The 25529-nt window shown below is 35.3% G+C and overlaps 1 protein-coding gene across 6 annotated transcripts in view; it reads right to left on the reverse strand.

The window, feature by feature from the left end:
* The window catches only part of nos1apa (nitric oxide synthase 1 (neuronal) adaptor protein a), a 220310-nt gene that overhangs the window by 82560 nt on the left and 112221 nt on the right, over window positions 1-25529 (reverse strand). For 3 of the 6 annotated variants that reach the window (XR_015493885.2, XM_087257590.1, XM_087257591.2), the window contains 3 exons: window positions 21917-22025; window positions 12709-12850; window positions 3261-3418 (listed from right to left, as the gene is read on the reverse strand). Coding sequence is in view for 4 of the 6 variants with exons in the window: in XM_087257590.1 (XP_087113716.1) it covers window positions 3261-3418; window positions 12709-12850; window positions 21917-22025 (409 nt within the window). In the remaining 2 variants the exon portion in view is untranslated. Of the gene's footprint in view, window positions 1-3260; window positions 3419-12708; window positions 12890-17667; window positions 17945-21916; window positions 22026-25529 lie in introns of those variants that run through there. The other 3 variants (XR_015493886.1, XM_087257593.1, XM_087257592.1) reach the window with 2 other exon arrangements.

Below are 25529 nucleotides of genomic sequence, written 5' to 3' on the forward strand. Positions count from 1 at the left end.
GTCTGAGATTGATTTCATTTTCAAAGCAATCCACAGGCACCCAGCAAAAGGCAAATCCACAGGATACCTAGCCAGTCAACATCACAGTTGCGTGTTAATTAACTTTACACCCTAAAACAATAAGAGGCTCTACAATCAAAAACTCACCAAACCGGTTTTTGAGAAGTACCTTTTGGTTCGCTTGTCCTTTGGCGTCTGCAAGGAATACACATTCTCAGGCAGACACAGAAGCGATCAGAAACGCTTCCAAAGTTTAATGGACATACAGTAAAACTGTGTTTATTTGAGTAATGTATGTTTGCTTTATGTTTCTGTAGGTTTTTGTGTGTACATGTTCCATGTGTTTAACAAAACTGTTATAGATAGTTCTTGAGTAATAGCCCTCAGTGACAAATGAAATCTACAGAATGTTTATGACATACTTCATGTTTGGTATTGATTGAAAGCTAGGAAAGTTTCAAATGCATTGGTTTATATGAAGAAACCATATTATGAAAGGTGTCCATGTTATGAGACTTTATTTTAACAACTATGCTATCAAAGCAGCACCGACACAATTTGTCAACCCGGCCTTCTAGAGGGCAGAATTGGGGTGTGACTCCACCCCGCACCTTATCTGATTGGACAAGCATTGTGTAGATCCAGCCTCTACCAAAGCCTATAAAACTTTGAACAAAGGAATTTCATCGTCGTCTTTTGCCGGTCATCTTTGCCAGTCGTCACCGCCGTCGCTGCCCGGACGTCGCTCTTCTCGTGCTGTGGCCGTTACATCGCCTCGCCGGAAGCCTCGTTACATCACGGAGCAGACCGCGACCTTCACTTGCTGCCGGCTCGACCCCCGATCTGCTTGTGCAACCGCATCAACAACAAGCCATCGGGTCAATATCTCAGAACTCTGAAACTCCGTCATAACTACAGGAACCCAGGAAGGACTTCAAACGCCGCCTCGTCCAACATCCGTATCCCTAGCAACCGACTAAGGAAACCCCTCTTCACCGACAAGGGAATTCCATCACGTCACTGAAGTTGCTACGCTGACCAATCAGCTTCGCCGGGATTTCCCTTTGGACCAGTCGATGAAACCAATATTCCATCAGAACGCAAGTAGCACAAACAAGGTTTCTATCCATTGCTGAATCTGGTGTGAATTATGTTTAAGTAGTAAAGAATAGCGAAATTCTCTGCTTTTATGGTTTCTCTCAGGTTGCAATGCTAAGAACTTAGCAAAGGCTAGAAGTTAAATCCACTCAGTCAAAACTCTCCTCAAACTGCTTGTGCGTGTGTGTATGTATGTGCGTTTGTTTGTTTTACGTAGATTAGTACTTTGTGTTATAGAGTAGCAATAAACTTTTGTTTCGTTTTAAGATCCGTGTTGGTGTGTTGTGTGCTTTATAAGTTAATGCCTCAGCTTCAGATACTGCTACCTTGCTCATTAAATAATTAGATACTGTTTTTATATTGTTATTGTTGGCCACGTAATAATATAATACAGAATTGCTTTACACTAAACGTTCTATTTGCTGGACAAATACTAAAGTTAAGTGTAAGCTTTAAATAATTCTATGTGAATCATGTTCGAATCTTTGATTCGAATCCCCAAAGTTTAAACATGATTTAAACCAAAGAGCTGATTCTTACATAATGTTCCATTTTAGTTCATTAATGATATCAAAATGTCTTTTCTAGATCAATATAAAATAAAACATTTAAGAAAGAAAGAAAGAAAGAAAGAAAGAAAGAAAGAAAGAAAAAAAAAATCACCCTTTAACTTTCCCACCAAGAAAAAAAATGTTTGGATCACATTTCTTAACTCCTAATGGCGGTAGTTAACACATTCAATGCATTTTTTTCAACACATCCCATCATTTCTAAAGTATCAGCCTCAACCAAATGGTAGATTTGTTGGTTTATGTTAAAAGTATCGGAATTAATACATATACTATAAAAAAATCTATAATTCTTTTAAGATTCTCATTTAACATATTTTCTTGTTTTTTTGTTTTGTTTTTTTTTTCCAATAAAACCAAAACGAAGTGTAGTAATGCAACAGGATTACGTTTGTTTGTTTTTTTTTTTATTTGTAAACCAACAATGAAACCATTATTTAAAACAGTCATTAAATTTCTTTTACACTCATTATTTAAAAGCTGGAAACCTAGAACCATTGACTTCCATAGTATTGTTTTTTTTCTATTATGAAAGTCAATGGTTACAGGTTTTCAGATTTCAACTGAATAACGAAACTCAAAAAGGTTTGGAACCACTTGAGGGCAAGTAAATAATAAATGTTCAGTTTTGGGTGAACTATCCCTTTTAAAGTCATGCTCAAATATTCAAAATAATTTATTAACCACCCTGATCCTCACAGCCTAGCCAACCCCAAAACCTCATTGGATAACATTCCTACTTGTGCCAAACTATTTGAAACCATCTTAAAATCAGAACACAGTGCACCTCTTTGGTGGATGGCGTGGGAGCTTTCTCTTGCACAGTAAGTAAAACTTTCGGTCTGGCTTATAAATCATGGAGCGATCATCTGAGACAACCCAAACATTTCTGACATTGTAATTTCCTGAGGAGAAGAGTGTCTTATCAGCCTCAGACATGACTCCAACCGCCACAGACACTGATGTAAAAAAAACTCCCACAAAATTATGCCTGAGCAAAAAGATAAACAGCTACGGCGAGGTACAACAAATAGCCAATATGGCCAACAGAGAGCCTGCATTCAATGTGACGAGTGCTATTTTTAGACTCCCTCAAATCCTCAACTCTATTAGACTGCTTGTCATTTCAATGATCCAGATGGTGAAACACATCAATGGAGACGATCCCGATGCAGCAATCCTCCAGTACCTTGTTTGTTACGTTTCTCTCTTTAACACTAAACTGTCATTACCATAATGATTGTCTTGAAGAATGTCTCAGCTAGTCAGGGTCACACTATCATTACATAATCCTTTGCAGCACAGCGGTTTTCACACTACAAGATTATGCTAATGGGTTTATAGCTGCATTTGGACCACAGGCTGAATGCAGCCTTGAGCATAAAACAAACCTAATCTGCGAAAAACAATGAATATGCGCTGAATAACCTTCCCTCGATTACTAGGGTTAATTGGAAGATTCGGTGCAAGGGATGCTAGTAACTGCTAATACACAACACTTTAGCAAGCTACTTTGAGAGATAGGTATTGTAGAAGACTGTGGTAAATTATTGATCGAATAATTAAGTGGGCAAGCGAGCTGCAGCTGGATACCTTTTTGTCCTTGCTGACGTCTTCGTCTTTCTTGGCCGCATCCAGGTCAGTGACTCCGCGGCTGAACTCGTCCATTGTGCTGTCGGGGAGGGGAAGCTCCTCTGCATCAATGTCAGTCTCATCTGCAGCAGGCTTTTCGGCCCCCGTGAGCTCCCGCCCTTTAGAGAAAAACAGTTCATCATGCTAAATATATTTATTTTTGGAGCTGGAAAAGACTGAGACAGGGATTAAAGCAGATGTTTGCTGAAAATAAATCGGCCATTGTTAACTTAATTAACTTGTGAAGTTTATGAAGGGAGCAGGATGATTTGGTAAAAACAAATGCTTAGATTTTATTTTAGATTGCTTGATGGATAAAACATACTTTTTTTGTCTTTTTATAAAAATATTTAACTAGTAAGTTAAAATAAATAGTAACATCATTCAAATAGCAGCATCTTCATAAATAAACACACATAAAATACATAAATATTCAGCTTTTCACTTATTTGGGGTCAGTAATTCAAATGTAAAACAAATAAACTTGTTTTCCAGAAAAGTTTCATGAAATTACCTGACAGGAAAATATAAATAAAAGTTCTCAGGCAAAATATACAAATGATTTTTTAGAGGTCCATTTATAACAGGGGTCACCAACCCTGTTCCTGAAGAGCTACCTTCCTGCAGAATTCAGTCCTAACCCTGATCAAACACACCTGAACCAATTAATAGTACCTAAAGCAGCACTTGATAATTACAAACAGGTGTGTTTGATCAGGGTTGCAACTGAAATGTGCAGGAAGGTAGCTCTCCAGGAACAGGGTTGGTGACCCCTGATTTATAATGACAAGGTATGACTTCAGTTGTTGTTTGTCATCCACTCATTCCTTCCTTCATTAATTTATTCATTCATTCATTCATTCATTCATTCATTCATTCATTCATTCATTCATTCATTCGTTCATTTTTTGGCTTAGTCCCTTTATTAATCTGGGGTCGCCAAAGCTGAATGAACTGCCAACTTATCCAGGACATGTTTTACACAGCGGATGCCCTTCCAGCCACAACCTAATACTGGGAAACACCCATCCACTCTTGCACACACTTACATACACTACTATTGCTATTACATATGGATTGATTACTGTAACTCGCTTCTCTCTGGCATTCCTGATAAACAACTTCATGGACTACAGTTGATTCAGAATTCAGCGGCTAGGATAGTTACCTGCTCGCGTACTTCTGATCACATTACTCCAATTCTCTTTTACCTGCACTGGCTTCCTGTTCACTATCATATACAATACAAAATCCTCCTCTTAACATACAAAGCTCTTCATAACCTGGCCCCCCACTATCTTTCTGATCTTCTTCATTGTAACACTCCTTCACGCTCACTGACATCATCTTCTGCTGAACTGTTATCTGTCCCACACTTTAAGATGAAGTCATTTGGTGGCAGGGCTTTTAGTTGTACAGCACCAAAGTTATGGAATTCCCTGCCTTTGCACATTTGCCTCTCTTTACAATTTTAAATCTCAGATAAAAACGTTTTTGTTTAGGATAGCTTTTAATGATTTGCTGGTGTAATTTTATACTGATTGTCATTTTTACTGCTTCTAATTTTATCATGTGCTTGTGATCTGCTGCTGTAAGGTGTCCTTGAGTGCTTTGAAAGGCGCCTAAAAATAAAAAGTATTATTATTATTATTATTACTATACACTACTACCCAATTCACCTGTACCACATGTCTTTAGACTGTGGGGGAAACAGGAGCACCTGGAGGAAACCCATGCGAACATGGGGAGAACATGCAAACATGCAAACTGAGCCAGCCTGGGCAAGAACCAGCTACCTTCTTGCTGTGAGGCGATTGAGCTACCCATTGCGCCACCGCGCTGCCAGTTGTTTGTGATCATTAACAATAAATGTACATACATAAATGTCCTAATCCTACATGTTCACTTTCAAAAAATAGAGTTTTTATAGTGAAACTGTAATTTTTAGCCAAAATATGACATCGGTATTAACCAATTTTCCCCAATGAAGCTTCAAGGCCATCCCACAAATTACACACTCACCAGCCACTTTATAAGGTACACCTTACTAGTACCGGGTTGACCCCCTAATGCTTTCAGAACTGCCTTAATCCTTCGTGGCATAGATTCAACAAGGTGCTGGAAATATTCCTCAGAGATTTTGGTCCTTATTGAGATCATAACATTACGCAATTGCCACCAGCCTAAAGCGTTGATAAGGCAGGATGGATCCATGCTTTCATGTTGTTGGCGCCAATTCTGATCCTACCATCCGAATGTCACAGCACAAATCGAGACTCATCAGACTCATCATTGGAAAAGATTTTTTCCCAATCTTCTATTGTCCAATTTTGGCGAGTTTGTGCGAATTGTAACCTCAGTTTCCTGTTCTTAGTTGACAGGAGTGGCACCCGGTGTGGTCTTCAAGGTTTGACGTGCTGTGCGTTCAGAGATGCTCTTCTGCATACTTCGGTTGTAACGAGTGGTTATTTGAGTTACTGTTGCCTTTCTATAAGCTTGAAACAGACAGGCAATTCTCTTCTGACCTCTGGCATCAACAAGGCATTTGCACCCACAGAACTGCCACTCTCTTGATATGGTTGTGTGAAAATCTAGTTTCTGAAATACTCAGGCCAGCCCGTCTGGCACCAGAAACTATGCCACATTTAAAGTAACTTAAATCACCTTTCTTTCCCATTCTGATGCTTAGTTTGAACTTGAGCAGATTGTCTTGACCATGTCTACATATCTAAATGCCTCGAGTTGCTGCAATGTGATTGTCTGATTAGAAATTTGCTTTAACGAGCAGTTAGACAGGTATCCCTAATAAAGTGGTCGGTGAGTGTAATTTGTCAATACAGCCTGTAGACTAGGGACAATTTGGATGAATCAATAAATCAGCCAATGATGGCTTGAAATGCAAATATGGCATCGGCCATTAAGATGATGTTCACTGGAGGGGAATAAATCAATGAATAATTAAACAAAATAAATAAATAAACAAACTCATAAATAACTCAGTCATACTCAGTTTATGATCTAGCCAGTTTATGATCTAGTCAGTTTATGATCTAAATCAAATTGATGGCCTAAAAAATGCATAAACAGAAACTTAACACTTCAAACTCCAAAATTTTATATTAAATAAAAGTGACACTTTGTAATGATTCAGTCTATATATCCAATTTGTGTACATCTTTTTTGTAATTCATCTCTTATTTGTCTTTTACTTAATCCAGGGTTCCGTTCTTCGTACCTCGCTTAAATGATCTAAGATTATTTGGCAGATCCTGGATCTTTTAATCTTGATAACTGATCTCTCGCTAATTTGGTTCTTCAAACAAGTTCGCGAATCAGATTAGAATGTCTGGACGAACTGATCTGAGATCGCTGCGTGTGTTATGAAGGACAGATCTATCGATCCTCGAAATCATGATCAGCAATGCAGCGATTGGCTGACGGCACAGCAGCGTAATGACATCATCTGATTAACATTCAATTATCCATGTGAGCAAAATTACATCAAATTAGCAGTAAATGGTTTGTTAAATTTGACACGCAAGAACTTTCCACATTTGTTGTGAGCTGCAGGCTTTACACTTTCATTTGTCAAGACAAGAGTATTCATCATGTATTTCAATGCAAATCAATATATTTAGTTCTACATTTAGAAAAGATTTGCTTTATTATAGTAGCCGTTTTTTAATCGGTGTATAAAGAATAACTGGTTGTTTACAAAAGCATTTTCATATTGTCTGCAACTTTTGTGAAGCATCAAATCACTGGCATATTAACTATCAAAACATGTTTATGACTGCATAAATGTATTATTGCTTTAAAAAAAGGTCACATATTGTGCATTTCTATTATACACAATTTGTTCTAAAGCGATCTAAAAAGTTCATTTCAATAAGTTTTCTCTTTGCACCAGATGGCAGTCTTTGTACTTTCATTTCGAGGGTGCAGATTGCAAACGTTTTATTAATATGTATAACTTTATTTATTTTATTAATGACTATAACTTTATATATATATATATTAAAAAATTATGTATTATTTTCCCAAGTGTATATAACTACTACTGTAAGAAAATATCAGAATTCAGAACATACTTTCTGTATTATCTTTGCTTGAACTAAGCCGATCTAATCCTGTTTATATGAATTGAACCTGCTCCCGATCAGGTTTGACCTAGCAGAACTGTTGCCATGACAACAACTCTCGGATCAGCTTTGAAGAACGAAACGATCCTGGATCGTGTCAAATCATCAATATCCAAATCCAGCTAACTGAGTAATCCACGTACGAAGAACGGACCCCAGATCCATTATGGTAATTTCGATTTGTGATTATAAAGTAAATACGCCATTTTCCACGTCTAAAGGATCAACAATGTAAAACAATGTTAAACTAAATAACATTTTAAACAAATCCTATATAACGAAGAAAATAACCTTTTTAAACACCCCTTTACAGCGCCATTTTTTCTTTTTCTATGTAAACATGAACTTGATTGTTCAGTTCAAGTTTGACTTTTTTGCACAACCGCCACTTTGAAATCGATAATGTTTGTACAAAATGACTTTTGAGATATTTAGCATTTTAGATATTTGCTTTTTTCCCAACAAAAAGCAAACAAAATGAATTGCTATCTGTTTCAGCGATTAAAAAAATAGCAGTATACTGGAAACCAGCAAAAAACAAAACAGAAACATCATTCAACCCAATTGTATACAGATTGTAACGCAAACTCAAGACTAGAAATTATTACCAATATTAAAATATTAAATTAACATTATTAACTAATATTAATAAATTGAATCTTTGTTTAACATTAAAAAACCTGAAACAATACTTAAAAATAAAAATCAAGCAATAAAATCATCCAGCCGTAGCTTATGACATAGATTTTCTTTTCGTTTTTGGAACATGAGAACTACAGAGTGATTTTCCAGAAGTGAAAACTGTTATTTCTTTCTCAAAATGCCTTCATCCATGCGGTTTCTGACAACCTAATGATGTTTCCCATGTAAAGAGTGGATCCCCTGTGGGACGGATGGTGTTACTGATACTGTATGGGGCCCCATGAATGTTCCAACCACACCTTCTCTTGGTCTGTACTGCAGATCTGTATTTCTGGATATGGGTGCTTGACATGTCACGTCAAGCTGTGACAGCCATGTCCTGTGGCGCGACATGCTATACTACATCTAAAATCATCCTGAACAACATTCTTGTATAAATATATTTTACACATTGAATTTATGACATTGTCAAGGCACTAAATGGCATATTTATAGTCTTTAAACAAATCACAATGTATCTAGATCAAGTAAATGATTAAAAAATTAATATGACTAATAAGAGATGTTTTTAAATAACAAGGAGTGATAAAGTGACAGATGAATAGACACATAGACAGACAGACAGACAGACCGACATAGATAGACAGACAGACAGACAGACATACATAGACAGACAGACAGACAGATACAGTAAATAGACAGATAGACATATAGACAGACAAACAGACAGACAGACAGACAGACAGACAGACAGACAGACAGACAGACAGACAGAGCCAGGCAACCAGACATAGATAGATAGATAGATAGATAGATAGATAGATAGATAGATAGATAGATAGATGGATAGATGGATAGATGGATAGATGGATAGATGGATAGATGGATAGATGGATAGATGGATAGATAGATAGATAGATAGATAGATAGATAGATAGATAGATAGATAGACAGACATGGATGGACCGACAGACAGATAGACAGACAGACAAATATATAGACATATAGACAGACAGATAGATAAACAAACAGACAGACAGACAGATAAATAAACAGATAGACAGGTAAACAGATAGACGGATCGACAGATTGATATATATATATATATATATATATATATATGTATATATACACACACACACACACACACACAAACACACAAACACACGGACGGACGGACGGACGGACGGACGGACGGACGGACGGACGGACAGACAGACAGACAGATAGATAGATAGATAGATAGATCGATAGATCGATAGATAGATAGATAGATAGATAGATCAATATACATACTGTTAGCATGATCAAATAAACATGCTGAAGTCAAATATAAATGCACCATATAACTGTGCTACCATTACATTCAAATACAATTTAGATGACTGAATTATGGCTATTTTAGGGTGACAATTTGACCTAGATCATAAACTGTGTATTGTGTTACTGTACATAACACGAGAGTTAAAATAGGAAAGACTGGAGGTCAGAGTCATTTACCCCACACTGAACAACATGTATTGGGACACCGTCCTTCACAGAACTTCACTGGCATTTCCACAAAAACAGTAAAAATAAAAATGAATCTAGACAGTAAACAAAACAAGATCACACCCAGTCTAAACGATGAACATGCCCTGAGTTGATACGAATCTTCTTATTTATTTTATTTCAGTAGATCAGCTCAAAACCCCTTATTTTCTCCATCTGTCTAATGTAAAAAAAAGACATTTATTTGTTGTTATTACTTTTAATTCAATTACTGACATACTTAAATATCTAATAATTACATCCAAAGCCACACATTTAAAGAAGAGCACACCAGCTCCACTCCTGTCAGGTAACAACAGCAAACTTATGCCACTATTGAACAAAAGCCATCTGGAAAAGGTTGTGATTCCTTAATTCTTGCTGAGACATTATAATGGTAGGGTCAAAATTCTGCATAAACAGCGTGAAAGCATGTATTCATCCTGCCTTGTATTAATAGGCTGCTTGTGGATTAACAGTGTGAGGTAATGGTGTGAGGCTTATTTTCTTGGCACACTTTGGGTCCCATTGTACCAACTGAGCACAGTTTGCTGACCACAGTGTATGACAACTACACCCAGCAGGAAAAATATTGTATATGTAACAAAACTAAAATCATCTCAATTGAGTATCTTGAAAATGACAACTATCTCAGCAAAAACACTACTAGAATGTGCATTCGCATTATAAATGTGTAAGTAAGCTGCTTAAAAATTGATTCAATGCATGACTATTCAAATCGGTTTGGATGTTAAATGAATCACGATAAATGTTTGAACCGCAAAGAACAATGTGTTTACTCCACACTTGCTTAACCTGTAATAACACTGAACAAAATGTTGCAGATAGTGTAAAGCGACGAAGAGTGTGGTTGTTGATATTGAGGAAGCTCCGTCTTAAGTGAAGTGGAGATGCATGCATGATCTCTCCCATTTGTGGAGCCAATTCAATTACCATTTCAATCATATTATTAAACTGATGACAGTGAAGATAAACAAGTAATGACAAGCAATAATAAAAAGCTGAACGCTGACAACAATAGAAAGTATTTTGAAAATTTTTAGCTAATTTGTTCTCAGTTCTCTCTTTTTACTCTCTGTTTCTCTCTCTGCCTCTCTCCATGTTTCACTCACTCTTAAAGAGCATTTCACAAGTCTGTAAAGAACTTATAAAACTATAAAGAATGCTCTTTATAGCCTTATGTAAAGATGCATAAAGACATAATTATTAGCCCCCGTTTTTTTTTTTTAATTTAATGAAAATGATTTTTTCAACACATTTCTAAACATAATAGCAAATAACTCATTTCTAATAACTGATTTATTTCATCTTTGGCATGATGACAGTAAATAATATTTTACTAGATATTTTTCAAGACACTTCTATACAGCATGAAGTGACATTTAAAGGCTTAATTAAGGTAATTAGGTTAACTAAACAGGTAAGAGTAAATAGGCAAGTTACTGTATAACGATGGTTTGTTCTGTAGACTATCAAAAAATATATATTTAGCTTAAAGAAGCTAATAATTTTGACCTTAAAATGGTTTTAAAAAATTCAAAACTGCTTTTTATTCTAACCAAATAAGACAAATAAGACTCTCTTCAGAAGAAAAAAATATTATCAGACATACTGTGAAAATGTCCTGGCTCTGTTAGACATCATTTGAAAAACAAAAACAAAAAAGAGGGCTAATAATTCTGACTTTAACTGTATATATTTTTGGTGGGTGAGATGGGAAAGGGGAAACATTATTTGAAGGCTAGAAAATGTAGAAAGGTTGTTTATTTAAAAAAATCCCAAGCCATAAAAACTACATACAAAGTAAGGCTGTACGATTAATCAATTTTAAACCAAAATCGCGATTTGAAGAGGTGCGATTTTTAAATCACAAAAGCTGCAATTTTTTTGATGGTTATTAAAGAAGCGTGGTGCTCTTTTTTTAATATCACTAGGAAACGACTGAATCAGCTGGTGGATTGTGCATGAGTGCTGCTGTTGATGTTGTTATAATTGTAATATTTAATACTATTGTGATTTTCAAAATTTGCAAATAATACAGCTCTGGATAACTTGAAACAAGTCTCTCCTCCATCATTAAAAGTTCTCCGTAGTCATCTTGACAACACAAACACTGCTGTCACCTCACCGGAAACTGCCTCTGCTTTCATTTGATTAAAAAATTTAAAAGATACAACTGACGTAACATGCTTTTTTTGCTCAGGGTTGACTTTTATTTCAACAGCGAACACACATCGCACAACAGCAAAAACGCAAAACACACCATTAATAAGCCATTCAAAAGATGCCCTTCTGAACGCAAAAATCACGTTCACTGAGAACAGCGCCTTATGTAGCAAAAAATAAAAAAAATATTAAGTTATATTTTTAATTGTTTAACTGATACTATTAATCGTTTGCAAATGCACCCTTTCGGTTAACGGTTATTTTGAGCATCCCTAGTGTACACTCATACAAGTTACATAAGACAATGAACTATGCCAGTTTTGGGAACTATTTGCTATTCCTCCTGTGTGGAAAAAGTGATTATTAAGGTCTCTCTGTCCTAACACCATGACAGTGGAATTGTTAAACCTTGAGTACAATCCACGTGACACTGCAGTGTGTTGGTGCTACAGGGAATCCTGCACGGATTAGAAGCAGTATGTGGGTGAATGGAAACTCATCTGCATTTAAAAGGAAAAACCTGTCCAGAGGGAGCTGTGGGAGGATGATCAGCCAGAACTCAAGGCCCGAGCACCGCCAGAGCTGCACCTTCGGGCACAAGCAATCAGAGGTTGCTGTTCCCTGCTGCCTATCAAAGCCCTGCCACAGATACTTCCTTTAACTCACTTGCACCAGATACCTAGAACAACAGCATGGATTTTTACCTTTGCTAAATCAAAGTGTGTCAGAGATCAGCGGCAAGTAACATCACTCACTGTAATCTTGTAACACCAGGTTCAAGGGGCTCAAATAGACAATCAATTAGGAGGAGTTTGAAGTATAAAAACGGATTTGAAAGACGATGACGCTTGCTGTAAAAGACACTGAATAACATTGAAGTGGAAAGAACAGAGGATATAGTACCATACCTGCTACTCCAGAGTCTGTGCATGTCTTGTCAGCATCGCCGTCTTCTTGGCCGTCTGCGTTTTGCTGTGTGTGCTGAAGGCTAAGTTTATGACAGACCTCAAAGGCTTGACCCACCGTCCGCACTATCCGCATGGCTTGGCTCTAAAGAGAAATGAGGAAGAGTTTAGTTTCGTTAATGGACTGAATTCGTAGTTCATATTTTAATAAAAAAATAACAAAATAACTGAGCCAAAAGTAAAAACTTAACTTCATTAAGATTTTTTAAGTACTCTACTAGTATTATTTGACAAAACACTCCAGAAAAAGAAATGACTGGATGTGTAAATTCAATTGCAGCAAATGGATGAGGTTTTCTTGATAATGAATACTACTTTTGCTATTTTAATGAATGAATGAATGAATGAATGAATCAATCAATCAATTAATCAAATCAATCAATCAATCAATCAATGTATGCCTGAAGTATCAATAGGGGTGTCAAAATGAATTGTTTCTTCGGTGCACTGTGATGCAGATGCAGACAATTCGTTATCGTATTCAGTAATAGATTCGATAAAGATAAATAGATTGCGTATTGATGTTATTTATCTTATATGTGATATATTATCGTAGCTTACTATGGTGAGGGAGGCGAGCAAGAGTAATTAAAACACTCCAACTACTTAAAAAAAACTCTGCACAATTCATTGCGTGTGAGTTTGTTGGACAGTCTTTCACTGACACTAAAGTTACAGCAGAAGCCTCTATTTCACTGCTGTGGATAAATGAAAGCTGTAAACTCTTTGACCTTTTGACCTTTGACCTGCTGGTGTGGCGTTTTCTCTCCTCTTGCCTGTTACAGCAATACATGTGGATCTAGACATGAGTGTCTCTGCATAGTGAGTTTTCTCCACCACGTCTATCACGGATCAGCTGTGATCGCCGTTGTTGTTTATCAGCGCCACTTAAAGGTGACACTAATCTGCAGGCATTTTTTGCTATTTCTGCTAAAAATTTTGTAGAAATCTTTTGCGGATTTATTTTTATTATTTTGGGAGTATCGTAACTTAAAACTTAATATATGTAATAAAAAAATCTTTTAACTTTTATTTAATGTTTTACAATAATATGTACGTCTATCATATAATATAAATACTAAAAGACAGAAAATATTACAATACAAACTGTATTGTAAATAAATCAAATAAACACTTTCATATTATTATTATTACTCAAATGAATTTAAAATATAAATTTACACACATTTAAACACGTAAATAAAAAAACTCAATGATGGGCTAAAAATCTGCGAAAAGCTGTGTATTTCTGCGTATGCATATTCTGTGTAAGCCAACCAAGTCATCGGTGAACAGCGGCAGAGCATTAGAGCCAATCACAGCCTTTTCTGTAGATGGCATAGGCATCATATAAGGCATCAAATTATGGGCATTTAACAACTTGCTTGACAACTCTCAAAAGGCAAGTGGAATAATATTTACATTTGTTTTTTTGCTATAAATGCTCATGTTGTTCTGTGCATGCACTTGAGTTTTGTTTGATGCAATCAATAAGAGTGTTTTCTTTGAGCAGGTAAAATTAAAGGCACAGATCATATATCCGACTGCTTTTATTAAAGGACAAAATTGTTTTACAAATATCCAGAAAGTGTATTTATAAATTATACTTTTTAATGCAAGAATACTTGTGCTGTGAAGTAAAATATAAAATTGTGTATGGAAACCATCGTCAATGTACCGTGATGCAGAGAGATATCGAATTGAACCGAATCGATGGCATGATAGTTGTAACAGAACTGAACCATGAGACCAGTGTAGGTTCACACCTCTAAATATTAGTATGCTTTGACTGATGAATGAGTTATGCATATTCTGCTAACAATTGAAAGTAATTGCTTTTGGAATTATAAGACAATTCTTTTAATTTTATATGAGCAGTTACATTTAAATATCTTAAAAAATACAAATCAAAATATTTGCCACACAAAATCATATGATATGTTTTATTTCCAAGTAAACTATGTATATATTTTTTTACTCATTACAATTGTCCCCCGAGATCAGGATTTAATCCATGCCAGTTTACTAAATATGAGAGCTGTTTATAGAACATCAAATTTAATTCTAATTGAAAGTTGCACTGATACTCCTTTTTTTCAGGTTTAATATTGTGAAATCAACTGGTTCATAGCAATCTTTTAAAATTGAAAGCAAACGAATGAATGACTGGATGGATGGAGATAATTTTTTACAGACTGAAAGTTATAGCTAAAGTCTAACAAAAACTGAGCTTATAAACATTTTCAATTTCACAACAATTTCACATCAGAAGAGTGAGGAAAGAAACCAAGTTGTTTTGAAGATGACTGTGAAAGGTCATAATCAGGGTAAAAAGCTCTGAAGTAGAGTCTGAGAACCAAACAAAGAGACTCAAACAAAAGAGAGATTTTGTGATATGACTCATACCTGCTCATTTGATTAATCATGACATCTTTTGATTCCCTTCCCACACTTTTAATTCACGCTGTGTTGATTGCCAGCAAATGCAAAAAGCAGGAATGCTGCCAAACATACAATTAAAATATTTTAGAGATGCTCTAAATACGTGTGTATTAAGTGATTTCACATATAATGGTTTCCCCCAAATGCAAGGAAATAATTATAATATAAAAGAATTTCGGAGGGAAAAAATTACACTAATTAAATTAAATAATTTATAATTAATACTTAATAATAAAATTTTGTAATCTAATTTTAGTTTAATAATAAGAATAGAAAAACGATATGTCTTATATATAGAGTAGAGAACTTGAGAATAGAGAATTGAAGAGGATAAAAAAGGTTTTTGAAAATAGTCCTAAGATATGTGTTGTTCAGTAGCTTTAGGAGAACTTTAATAAAAGGTTTTGATGCACTTCAAATTAGGGCTGCATGATATTGGAAAATTTTGACATTACGATATTTTATTTTACTCCGATATACAGTTGAATTCAAAATTATTAGCCCCCCTAGGAATTTCTTTTTCTTTTTTAAAATATTTTCCAAATCATGGTTAGCAGAGCAAGGCAATTTTCACTGTATGTCTGATAATATTTTTTTTCTTCTGGAGAAAGTCTTATTTGTTTTGGCTAGAACAAAACCAGTTATTTTAAAACTAATTTCAAGGTCAAAATTATTAGCCCCTTTAAGCTATATTTTTTTTCAAGAGTCTACAGAACAAACTATTGCTGTACAATAACTTGTCTATACCCTAACCTGCCTAGTTAACCTAATTAACCTAGTTAAGACTTTAAATGTCACTTTAAGCTGCATAGAAGTGTCTTGAAAACTGTCTAGCCAAATATTATTTACTGTCATCATGGCAAAGATAAAATAAATCAGTTATTAGATATGAGTCATTAAAACTATTTTGTTTAGAAATGTGATAAAAAAAATTACTCCCTGTTAAACAGAAATTGGTGAAAAAATAAACAGGGGGGCTAATAATTCTGACTTCAACTGTTTATTGCAGTATGAATCCAACTTCACCAGCTTGAATAGCTCCATTGAGAAAGAATTCATTAATTTAGACTGATTGGGATTATTCTGGAAGATTATAGGGATTATATTTGACTGTTATTGAGAAGATAAAAGTGAAATATTTAACATCACAATATTCAGTTGCAGAAATTGAATAATCAAATGTAAAATAACATCTTCATTGTATAAATAATTCAGTAAATACATCTTTATTAAAGTTACAAAGAGTATACATTCATGTGCCTTAATAAATTAAACTCTCATTGTTGAACTGTGGCTCCTGGTAAACTATAATCCTAACATTTGAACTCAACACTGCACTTCCTGCGACGTAAGTATTGTGGATGCGGATAATGTGATATCCATGCTGAAATGATATATTGTACAGCCCTACTTCAGATGTTGACTACTATAGAGATGGGATCACTTTTTTCCAGACATCAAATGATAAAAACATTTGACTACCAATCAGGGGCAGATTTAGGGATTTGGAGACCCTAAGAAAATCCAGGTATGGGGTCCTAGCATTGAAACTCAAAACATTCTCTTTCTATATAGTTTTTTTTCTTCTACATATATATATATATATATATATATATATATATATATATATATATATATATATATATATATATATATATATATATATATATATATATACATACATACATACATATATATATACATACATACATATATATATATATATATATATATATATATATATATATATATATATATATATATATATATATATATATATATATATATTGTAGCATGAAATTAGCTCATTTTATGAATATTAATAATCAACAATAACGGTTTATTCTTAATTATTAATATTCCGGCTTAAGCTTCAGTCAGTTTGGTCAAACAAACATATGATTGTAAATGATCATGCTCGCGCGACCGAGCGGATTCCCAGATTATGAATATTAATTATCAACAATAACGAATTATTATTAATCATTAATATTCCGGATCAATTTATTGTCAATTTGACCAAACGAACACAAGCAGAGCCGCCGCTCTTCCGAGCGGACACTGTAATCTATTCATTTAGAAAAAGGGAATTTAATTGCTACTTCTTGTGAAGTAGATTAATCATTCAAAAGTTTTAAACAACTTATAATAGCTAGGCAGGGGAATCTGTATTTCAGTGACATTTTCTCGTGAGGCAAACAATACAATTCATTTGATTATAATGGAATTTATTGACTAGTCAGACGTAACGAACAAACAAACGCACAAACATACATTAAACACAAAACAAAGGTAAACCACGTGGAGATATCGGGTCTAAAGAACGTGTAACAACAAAGAGAAATAGTAAAGCGAGGAGATAGAGATTTCAGATAAAAGAGTGACAAAACTTTCAGTTCCACCCGCACCATTAAGGACCACCAAGGTTATAAAAAACACCTTTTTGATAAAAAGGGGCACAGCTTAATCGCATAACTAAAATCACCTGGTTTTTCATGTCTGGAGGTCTCTCTTATGCGTCTCTCTTCCGTCGTGATGAAACTACTCTTGATGTCCTTTGATGCGTGGAGTTTGTAATGCAGTTCGGACGAACACGATCGCAAACTTTAAACTGAATTTACTTTGCCGGAAAATAAAGAAAGCGTGGCGGGAAAAAGTCCACGCGGCTTAGAAAGCCACGTGTGGCCCGAGGGCCACCGTCAATGATGTTCCTTTTTGGGAAGTTCTCTTTCTGCCCAGATGTTTGGGAGGGCAGAATGAGTTATACCTGCGGGTCACGTGACAACCCGTACAGCATTCTGACCAATGATTTCAGGGGAAAGTTTGCGCGCGAACCTTCCTTTGTCTCTGGGCTGCGCGTATGCAAATTTGAGCGCTCGCCTAAAGCATGCGGACAGGCATTTAATACCGGGCTTTAAAGAATAAAACAATGCGAGTTATGGTCTCGATCTATGCATCATGTGTTATAAAATGTCGAGGGCATTCTATTGACACCAAACACTCTACAAGTACATCACATAGTTCCCATATCCTTACATCCTTGATGCTTTTAAAAAGGCCTGCAAGCGTGAAGGTGTATAGTCTATATCAGGTATTGTACACATTACAAAAGTTAAATGAAATTAAACAAGAGATTTGGGTTATAAATGTCTTTGTTTAATTTTGAGGAATGTCTTGTCTGTGAGCAGAATGTTGGCTAAAGAGTTTTTTTTCCTTTTCTTATCTTATCTGTCACGTTCTTTTGAAGTAGGCAGAGAGTGGTTCTGTGAAGTCTCCCAGACTTGTTAACATGTCACCAAGGGATTACCAAGCCAGACTTTTCGTCACCAAGTGATTTTATTGTCCTGGCGATTCACCCAGATTGTTTTCTGGAATGTTAAATGGAATGTTTATCTCCAGAATGCAGGTTACAATATGTTACAATATATATATATATATTTAAGAGGACCCTAAAAAATCTAACTAATCTTTTAGTTTCACCAGCTATATCACCCTGCATATGGTTGCTTACTGTGGCTAAGCAGAGTTGAGCCTGGTCAGTACCTGGATGAGAGACCACATGGGAAAACTAGGTTGCTGTTAGAAGTGCTGTTAGTGAGACCAGCAGGGGGTGCTCAAACTGTGGTCTGTGTGAGTCCTAATGCCCCAGTATAGTGAAGGGGCCACTATACTCTCATACAGTCTATTTACTGTCTATTTAAAATGAGCTGAATCCACACAACTTTTAAGGTTTTATTGGGTTCAAATGAAATGTTTACGTTCAATCCAGTTAAATCTGCAAAATAAATTAAGTTAATTGATTTGTACTAAAACAACATGAAGGAATTGTGTAGAACCCAGCATGTTTTACAGTGTAGTTATTGTTATATTATCATTCTTGGTGTGAAAACACCTTAAAGACTTAAACAATGGATCAATCTGCCAACCCAAAAAGATTCTAGAGCAAAACAAAAACTGCCTATTCAAGAAAGTGGTGACAATCTGTTAACAGCAATACTAGTGATGGCGAAAAAAGGAAAGACAATATTATACAGACTAAACTGTTTGAGTGTAGAGACAATAAAAGTAAAAAGATCAACGTAAATCTATTCTCAATGTATTGAATGCACACTTAAGCAGCTGATGTGAAATAACTCAGAGCGGCTCTATAATGAACAGAGATGCTGAAGACAAATATGCCAGACAGGCTTTCAACTCAAATGAGTGACTTTTTTCCCCTTAACAATCTTTGTTAAATAAGAATAATTCTTTTGCCATGATTTAACCAATAGTCAATGGGAAATTCCAACATTTATGATGAGATGTGGGTTATATTGACTAAGAGTGCATACTGTATGTCAAGATTTCATAGGAAATGATTTCAGTGCTACTTTGTTTTAGTATCTCATTACAGTGTGCTCATTCTGTATGCTGTTTGCAATTTCACATTCAAAGGAGACCGAGAAAAAAACAAAACAAAGTTGTTTGAAGATGACTAGAAAGTTGTATTTACATTAGTTAGTGTCTGTGATGTCTCTTGCCGTTTTTTGATGTGAAAAACCTGCTCAGACATGCAAAATAAACAATGCACATTTTAGTTTCAGTGAGGAAAAAGTGATGCCAATTTGCATTTAGGTCTATCTTTTACTGCTTCCTTTCTATATGTGCAATTTTACTTTGAATCTTTTAATATATACATATAATTATATGTGATATTTTATGTTGATTTTTAATTCAATTTAAGTTTATTTGTATAGCTCTTTTTAGAATAATTATTGTTTCAACACAGCTTTACATTAATTTACTATCAAAATCAGAAAACTTAAGGAGTTGTGTAAAGGATGGACATTCTATTGTATATAAACATAGTTAACTTGCATTTATGAACTATATAATGTCCTTCTAAAAAAAGCCGATGTCAATGAAGTGTATTGGTGTAGTGTACTGTTGTTACTGTTACTAAGCACCAACTTTGGATTTGGAAATGAAACGATGAATTATAATATTATCTATGGTGAATAATAAAAAAATCATAAGGATAATCTGATCATATACAGCGCCTATAGAAAATCATCATAAGCCTGTGAAAATCAACCTTTACTCACATTGCATTCTTCTTTCAAAAGACCTTAGGGATAAAGTTGTAGAAAGGAACAGGTTAGGAGAAGGCTCCAATAATATTTCAAATGCTGTAAAAGTTATTTGGAATGTGATTTGATTTCAGGTTCTGTGACAAATAAAGCAATTATTTCAAAGGGGTAGTGTACTCCACCTGTAAAAGGGGCACTGTAAAAGATATTAGCTGTATAATGAAAAATGTCACAGGATTTTGTGTGGACATAGCTTAAATTAAAAGGGGTTCAGTACATGTGAACTAATGCATTTGAATATTAAACTGCAAATATACAATAATTCCTCAATTGTTCTTCATTTTTTTTAGGATTTACAGGATTGAAATGGAATATATTTAGTATGGTTTCTAAATATCCCAAACTTGAACTATGTTGCTTAAATGAGGTTTCATAACTCCACATTCTATCATTTTTATTTATTTACAAACAAATTTGTTATTTTAAACTATTAAAACAGTGTCCAGAAAAAACAGGGAAAATCACTTTACAGGGCTATTAAAATATAAACATTAAATTATTATTTCCTAAATTAGGAAATAAAGAAAAAAAAGAAAAGAAAATGCATTAAAATATTTCCATTACTGATACAACAACATAAAACTAAACTAACCAATACACTATAATGTGCTATCCTGATAATGTATTTTGTCTCTGTTCATCTATACAGGCATCTTTTTTTTTTTTTTTTAATAAACAAGTCCCTTGAGTTTAGATCACCAATAATGTTTACACTGATTTTATTATTATTTTTAATTCACTAGTACATAAAATTTTTAACAGTGAATTTCTGTCAAACTGCTACTCAAACTACTGCAGATGATGTTATGTCTTGCATACAGTCATACCGTATTTGGCTGTTAGATGTATACGCACACTTTTATTCAAGTTTTTTTTTCCCCATACAATTCTAGTACAGTCTGTTCTCGAAGCCCCAGTTCCTTGTGTATACAAACTCGTGTGATAATGTGATGTGTCATTGTGACAACAAGAGCCTAGAATGAAATCCTCTATATTTATAGACTGTGTAGGCTCCAGCTTTTTTCTGTACTGGAGAGAAAAGAAAAAACTTGTTTTCCCTTTTATTTAGACATCAGAGATTAATTGGCAATATTAAAAATAAATATTTAAACCAGTCAAGCAGTAAAAAACTGATTCACGTCAAATCCTTTACAGAGGTGGTGGGCGTTTTTATACAGTTACTTAGCTTTTAAATGCGCCTTTGATTTAAATCCAATGCAGCGGCTTGAAAGGGATCAGAATTCGACAGCTTCAAGAACTAAAAGCACACGATGTCAGTGTATCATCTACATGTGCTGCAGCTGAATCACTGCGCTTCTCTGCATGCTAGACCGACTGAGAAGAAAAATATAGCTATTCTGAAAAGTGCACTTCAGTTTCATGGCCGAGGGCTGCTGTTCCCTTTTTCTGATGGGTTTTCTCAACTCTCTGCCCTGAAGTAAAATGAAAGAAGCACGCGAGGAGCGAAGGAACTGTCAGTAGCCTTCATTTTCTTAGAGCATCAATGACGACATTCTTTTGTCATAGAAAAACCATCAGCACTCGATGTGCTGGCTAAAACACACTCAAGAGATGCTTACCTTTTTCTTCGATTTGAAGACGTTGCACCGAAACACATTGCTCTGGCCATCTCTCGCTATGTAACTGAAGATCTTCAAATCTTGGGAGTCATGCGATACATAGAATATCCTATAAATGAATAAAAATAAATAAATACAATAAATGATGCTGTAAGTAATGATCAGTTTCTGGCATAGTCCCTTTCATAAGACCTCATAATTTTATTTTGTATAATAATGACCTCATAATTTTATTTTGTTTAATAATACTAATAATAATTTTGCTCTTATAGTTGTGTAAATTGCGTCCTTGTCCTCATTTGTAATTCACTTTGGATAAAAGCATCTGCTAAATGACTAAATGTAAATATATATATATGAGATTGGCTGGTAGCCGTGAAATATTCCCAATATAACAGCACTCGTACAGCCTCTTTACCCTTGTTTATTACTCCCTTCTCGCACAGAGTGACAGCAGATTAATAAACTCACTAATGTATAATGTACATAATGTACTTTTGATGTTTTATCAGGTGAAAATGTAGTTGTTTACATTGCAACTATGCAGCTTATTTATAAGAATAGTGCCTATTATAATTATTTATAATTTCGAAGATTCACCACATTCGCGGATATCAGCCTGTCATACTGAGCAGAGCAAAGACTGTTGATGTTCCGCCACAGATGGTGACAGACACTGCATAATAAACCCTTGGAGGAGAAAAACTCAGTGAAATTTCAGACTACAGCTGATCAAAACATTATAAATCTGGTAAGTGACATTTATTATATCTCTCTTGTATGTTGCAGTGCTGTATTTATACCACAGTAGTTGTAGTATGTTGAGTCTAAGATGGGACTCGTATATTAGCAATGTATGTATTTTGTGTTGGCCACTCTTTGTGTAACCCTGAGTATAACTTATTTGGTTGGCCAACTGTTTGTTTCTAACGAGTCTCCTGTTTTGGTTTTTGCGTTGGTTTGGCTTTTTCGGGGTTAATTTTTCTGATATCCTGATTGCAACTGAGAAATACTTGGAAATGTCTCTAGACTGATGGCATTTCATGCCCTTCAGCCTTATAATCTTAAAATGTTAGTAATAGTCAGCTGTACATGTTAGGGAATGGTGGAAGAAAGTAGTTCCTCATACAAAAGAATTTTATGACTTTCCATGTTTGATTTTCTTTTAATATACACCATTATGCCATTGAAATATTGTATAAACGCAATATCACACTCGTAGCAGTGCGATGTCACCTTAGTGTCATACCAGTGACAATATACAGCCACATCACACTGCTGGCATAATAACACTCGATGGCATAATTGTGTATTTAAAAATGAGGAACTACTTTCTTCCGCCGTTCATTTACATCTGCAGCTGATGTCAGAACAGTTCACAGATGTCACTTTAGAGCAAGTATTTGAATGATTTTCTAGCTTAATGTCTAAAGTGATGCCAAAACAGGTAATATTGCTCATATTTTAAGACTATAAGACTGAATGGCATAAAATAATACACAAGGGTGAATATGCGGTACGAATGCGGTTATTTGCAGAGTATTGCACGGCTATCAGCCAATCAGATTCAAGAACCAGACAGAACTGTAGTATATATAAAACTCTAAATATCAAGTATTTTAACCAAACTAAAATATTTAAATAAATTTTCTACTGAAAAATATATAGGCAGCATATACAGTAAAACGAGTACAGGTATACTATTATCTTTTTAGTCTATATTGTTTCCTTATTTATCTAAACACATTTAAACCATACCTGCCAACATTTGTCCCTGAAAATCCGGGAGACCGGGGGTTTAGGTTCGGGGGTGAGGTGTCTAAACAACACTGTTGAGAACCGGGTACTGTGGTGTTAGTAAGTTAACTACTATAAAGCGTGTTTCGGGCCTCCGCAGTGATGGGATCCTACACCAATGTTGGCGACCTGGGGGTTTCATAGACCATACCAAAATGCTGAGGACCGAGAGGTGGGGGTTTGGGGAATGGTTGAAATTATGGGAGTTTTCTGGGAAAAATAACAAAACGGAAGGGTGACGGGAGATGGGTCTGAAATTCAGGAGACTCCCAGGAGAAAAACAGGAGTGTTGGCAGGTACTGTATGTTTTAAACCACATTTGAAAAAGGTTATTAGTTCACCTTCTTTAGGGCAATTAGGGTGCTTTCACATCTGTAGTTCGCTTCATTTGGTCCAGAGCAAAGGCAATAAATGATACATTGTTGCATTTTCTGCTGTCTTTGGGTCGTTTTCACACCATACTGCTGGCTTTGGTTCGAACCAGTTAAACGAACCAAATTGCAGTCATCTGACAAAATCCACATCTCTCATTGGCCAGATGTTGCTGAACATATTTCCTAAACTGCTTATTGATTAGTTAGAATTCAGTAGCGGAAAAATGCCAATGAACTCCCGCAAGTAAACTAAACCGACAGACACAAAATGTTGTTTTTACTCTGGAGGGACGACTGTGCTGGCTGATTGTATGCTTGCTTTAGACAAACTATACATTTCCAGAATGAAGCACGGCTGCGGCTGGAAAACAGTGTTTTAATGCATCGATCGTCACTTCAGGAGGAGGCGTGAATTAATTTAGCTAAACTGCAACATGGTCATCTTGCAGAAATATTACCAACGATCGATCAGGTAATGTTTTCCCCTCTTTCTCTCTCTCTGTTGGTAAAACGCTGTCAACAAATATTTTTCTTCCATATCCCATAATGCACAGCGCATTGGCCTACGGCAGCTGGATTAGTCCAAAAGGCGCAGTACTTTTTGCGGTTGGACCTGTTTTAGTACGAATTATATTCTCACCACAAACAAACTGCTCCAGGGTTCGTTTGAAAGCATACCAAGACCACCTCTTCAAGCAGGTCTCGGTACGCTTATTTGGTCCACTTTTGGTGCGCACTCGAGTATTGCTGCATTCTCAACTGCCCAAACGAACCGCACCAAAAGAGAAAACAAACTAGTGCGATTCAATTGAACTAAATAAAGCAGTGTGAAAGCACCATTAATCTAACTAGCCAAATGTTTGTCCAGACAAAATTATGATAGATTCAGTGGAACTTTACGAACATAAATAAATAAATGAATTAGAAAAGGGTTTTATTAAAGAAAGTATTAACAGTAACATTTCCCACACAGCTAAAAGCTTTTATTCCTTTATGTTTTGTTATATATTGGTTCAAACAACCACAGTGCACCCTTTTACCAAGAATCCATTAACATTGTGTAAAAAGGACATTTAAAAATGACCTTTGGCTGTATATTTTGGTAGGGTGTCAAAACAAGAATAGTGTTTGTAGTGTAGCAAGCAAAGTGGCATCTATATGAGTCACAATAATATTAAGTTCTATAGTGACACTCAGTGAGAACATTTACCACAGAGCAAATACAACTCATGAACAAACAGCAATGCGGAGTGTAAAACACTACATAAACCAAAAGATAAATAATGAACCTGCAAATCCGGATCAATTTCCTTTTCAAGAGAGTGGAGGGCAATACAGCTGTCACAAGGCATTGAGGAAAATCCTGCACTAAATCTCAGAATGCCTCACTGCAGATGAATAAAACACATTGATGTCGATTGCAACGTCTTTCACACTCCTCT

Source organism: Danio rerio, chromosome 6 (genome assembly GCF_052040795.2).
Source record: "Danio rerio strain M-AB ecotype USA chromosome 6, GRCz13ab, whole genome shotgun sequence".
Lineage (NCBI taxonomy): Eukaryota > Metazoa > Chordata > Actinopteri > Cypriniformes > Danionidae > Danio > Danio rerio.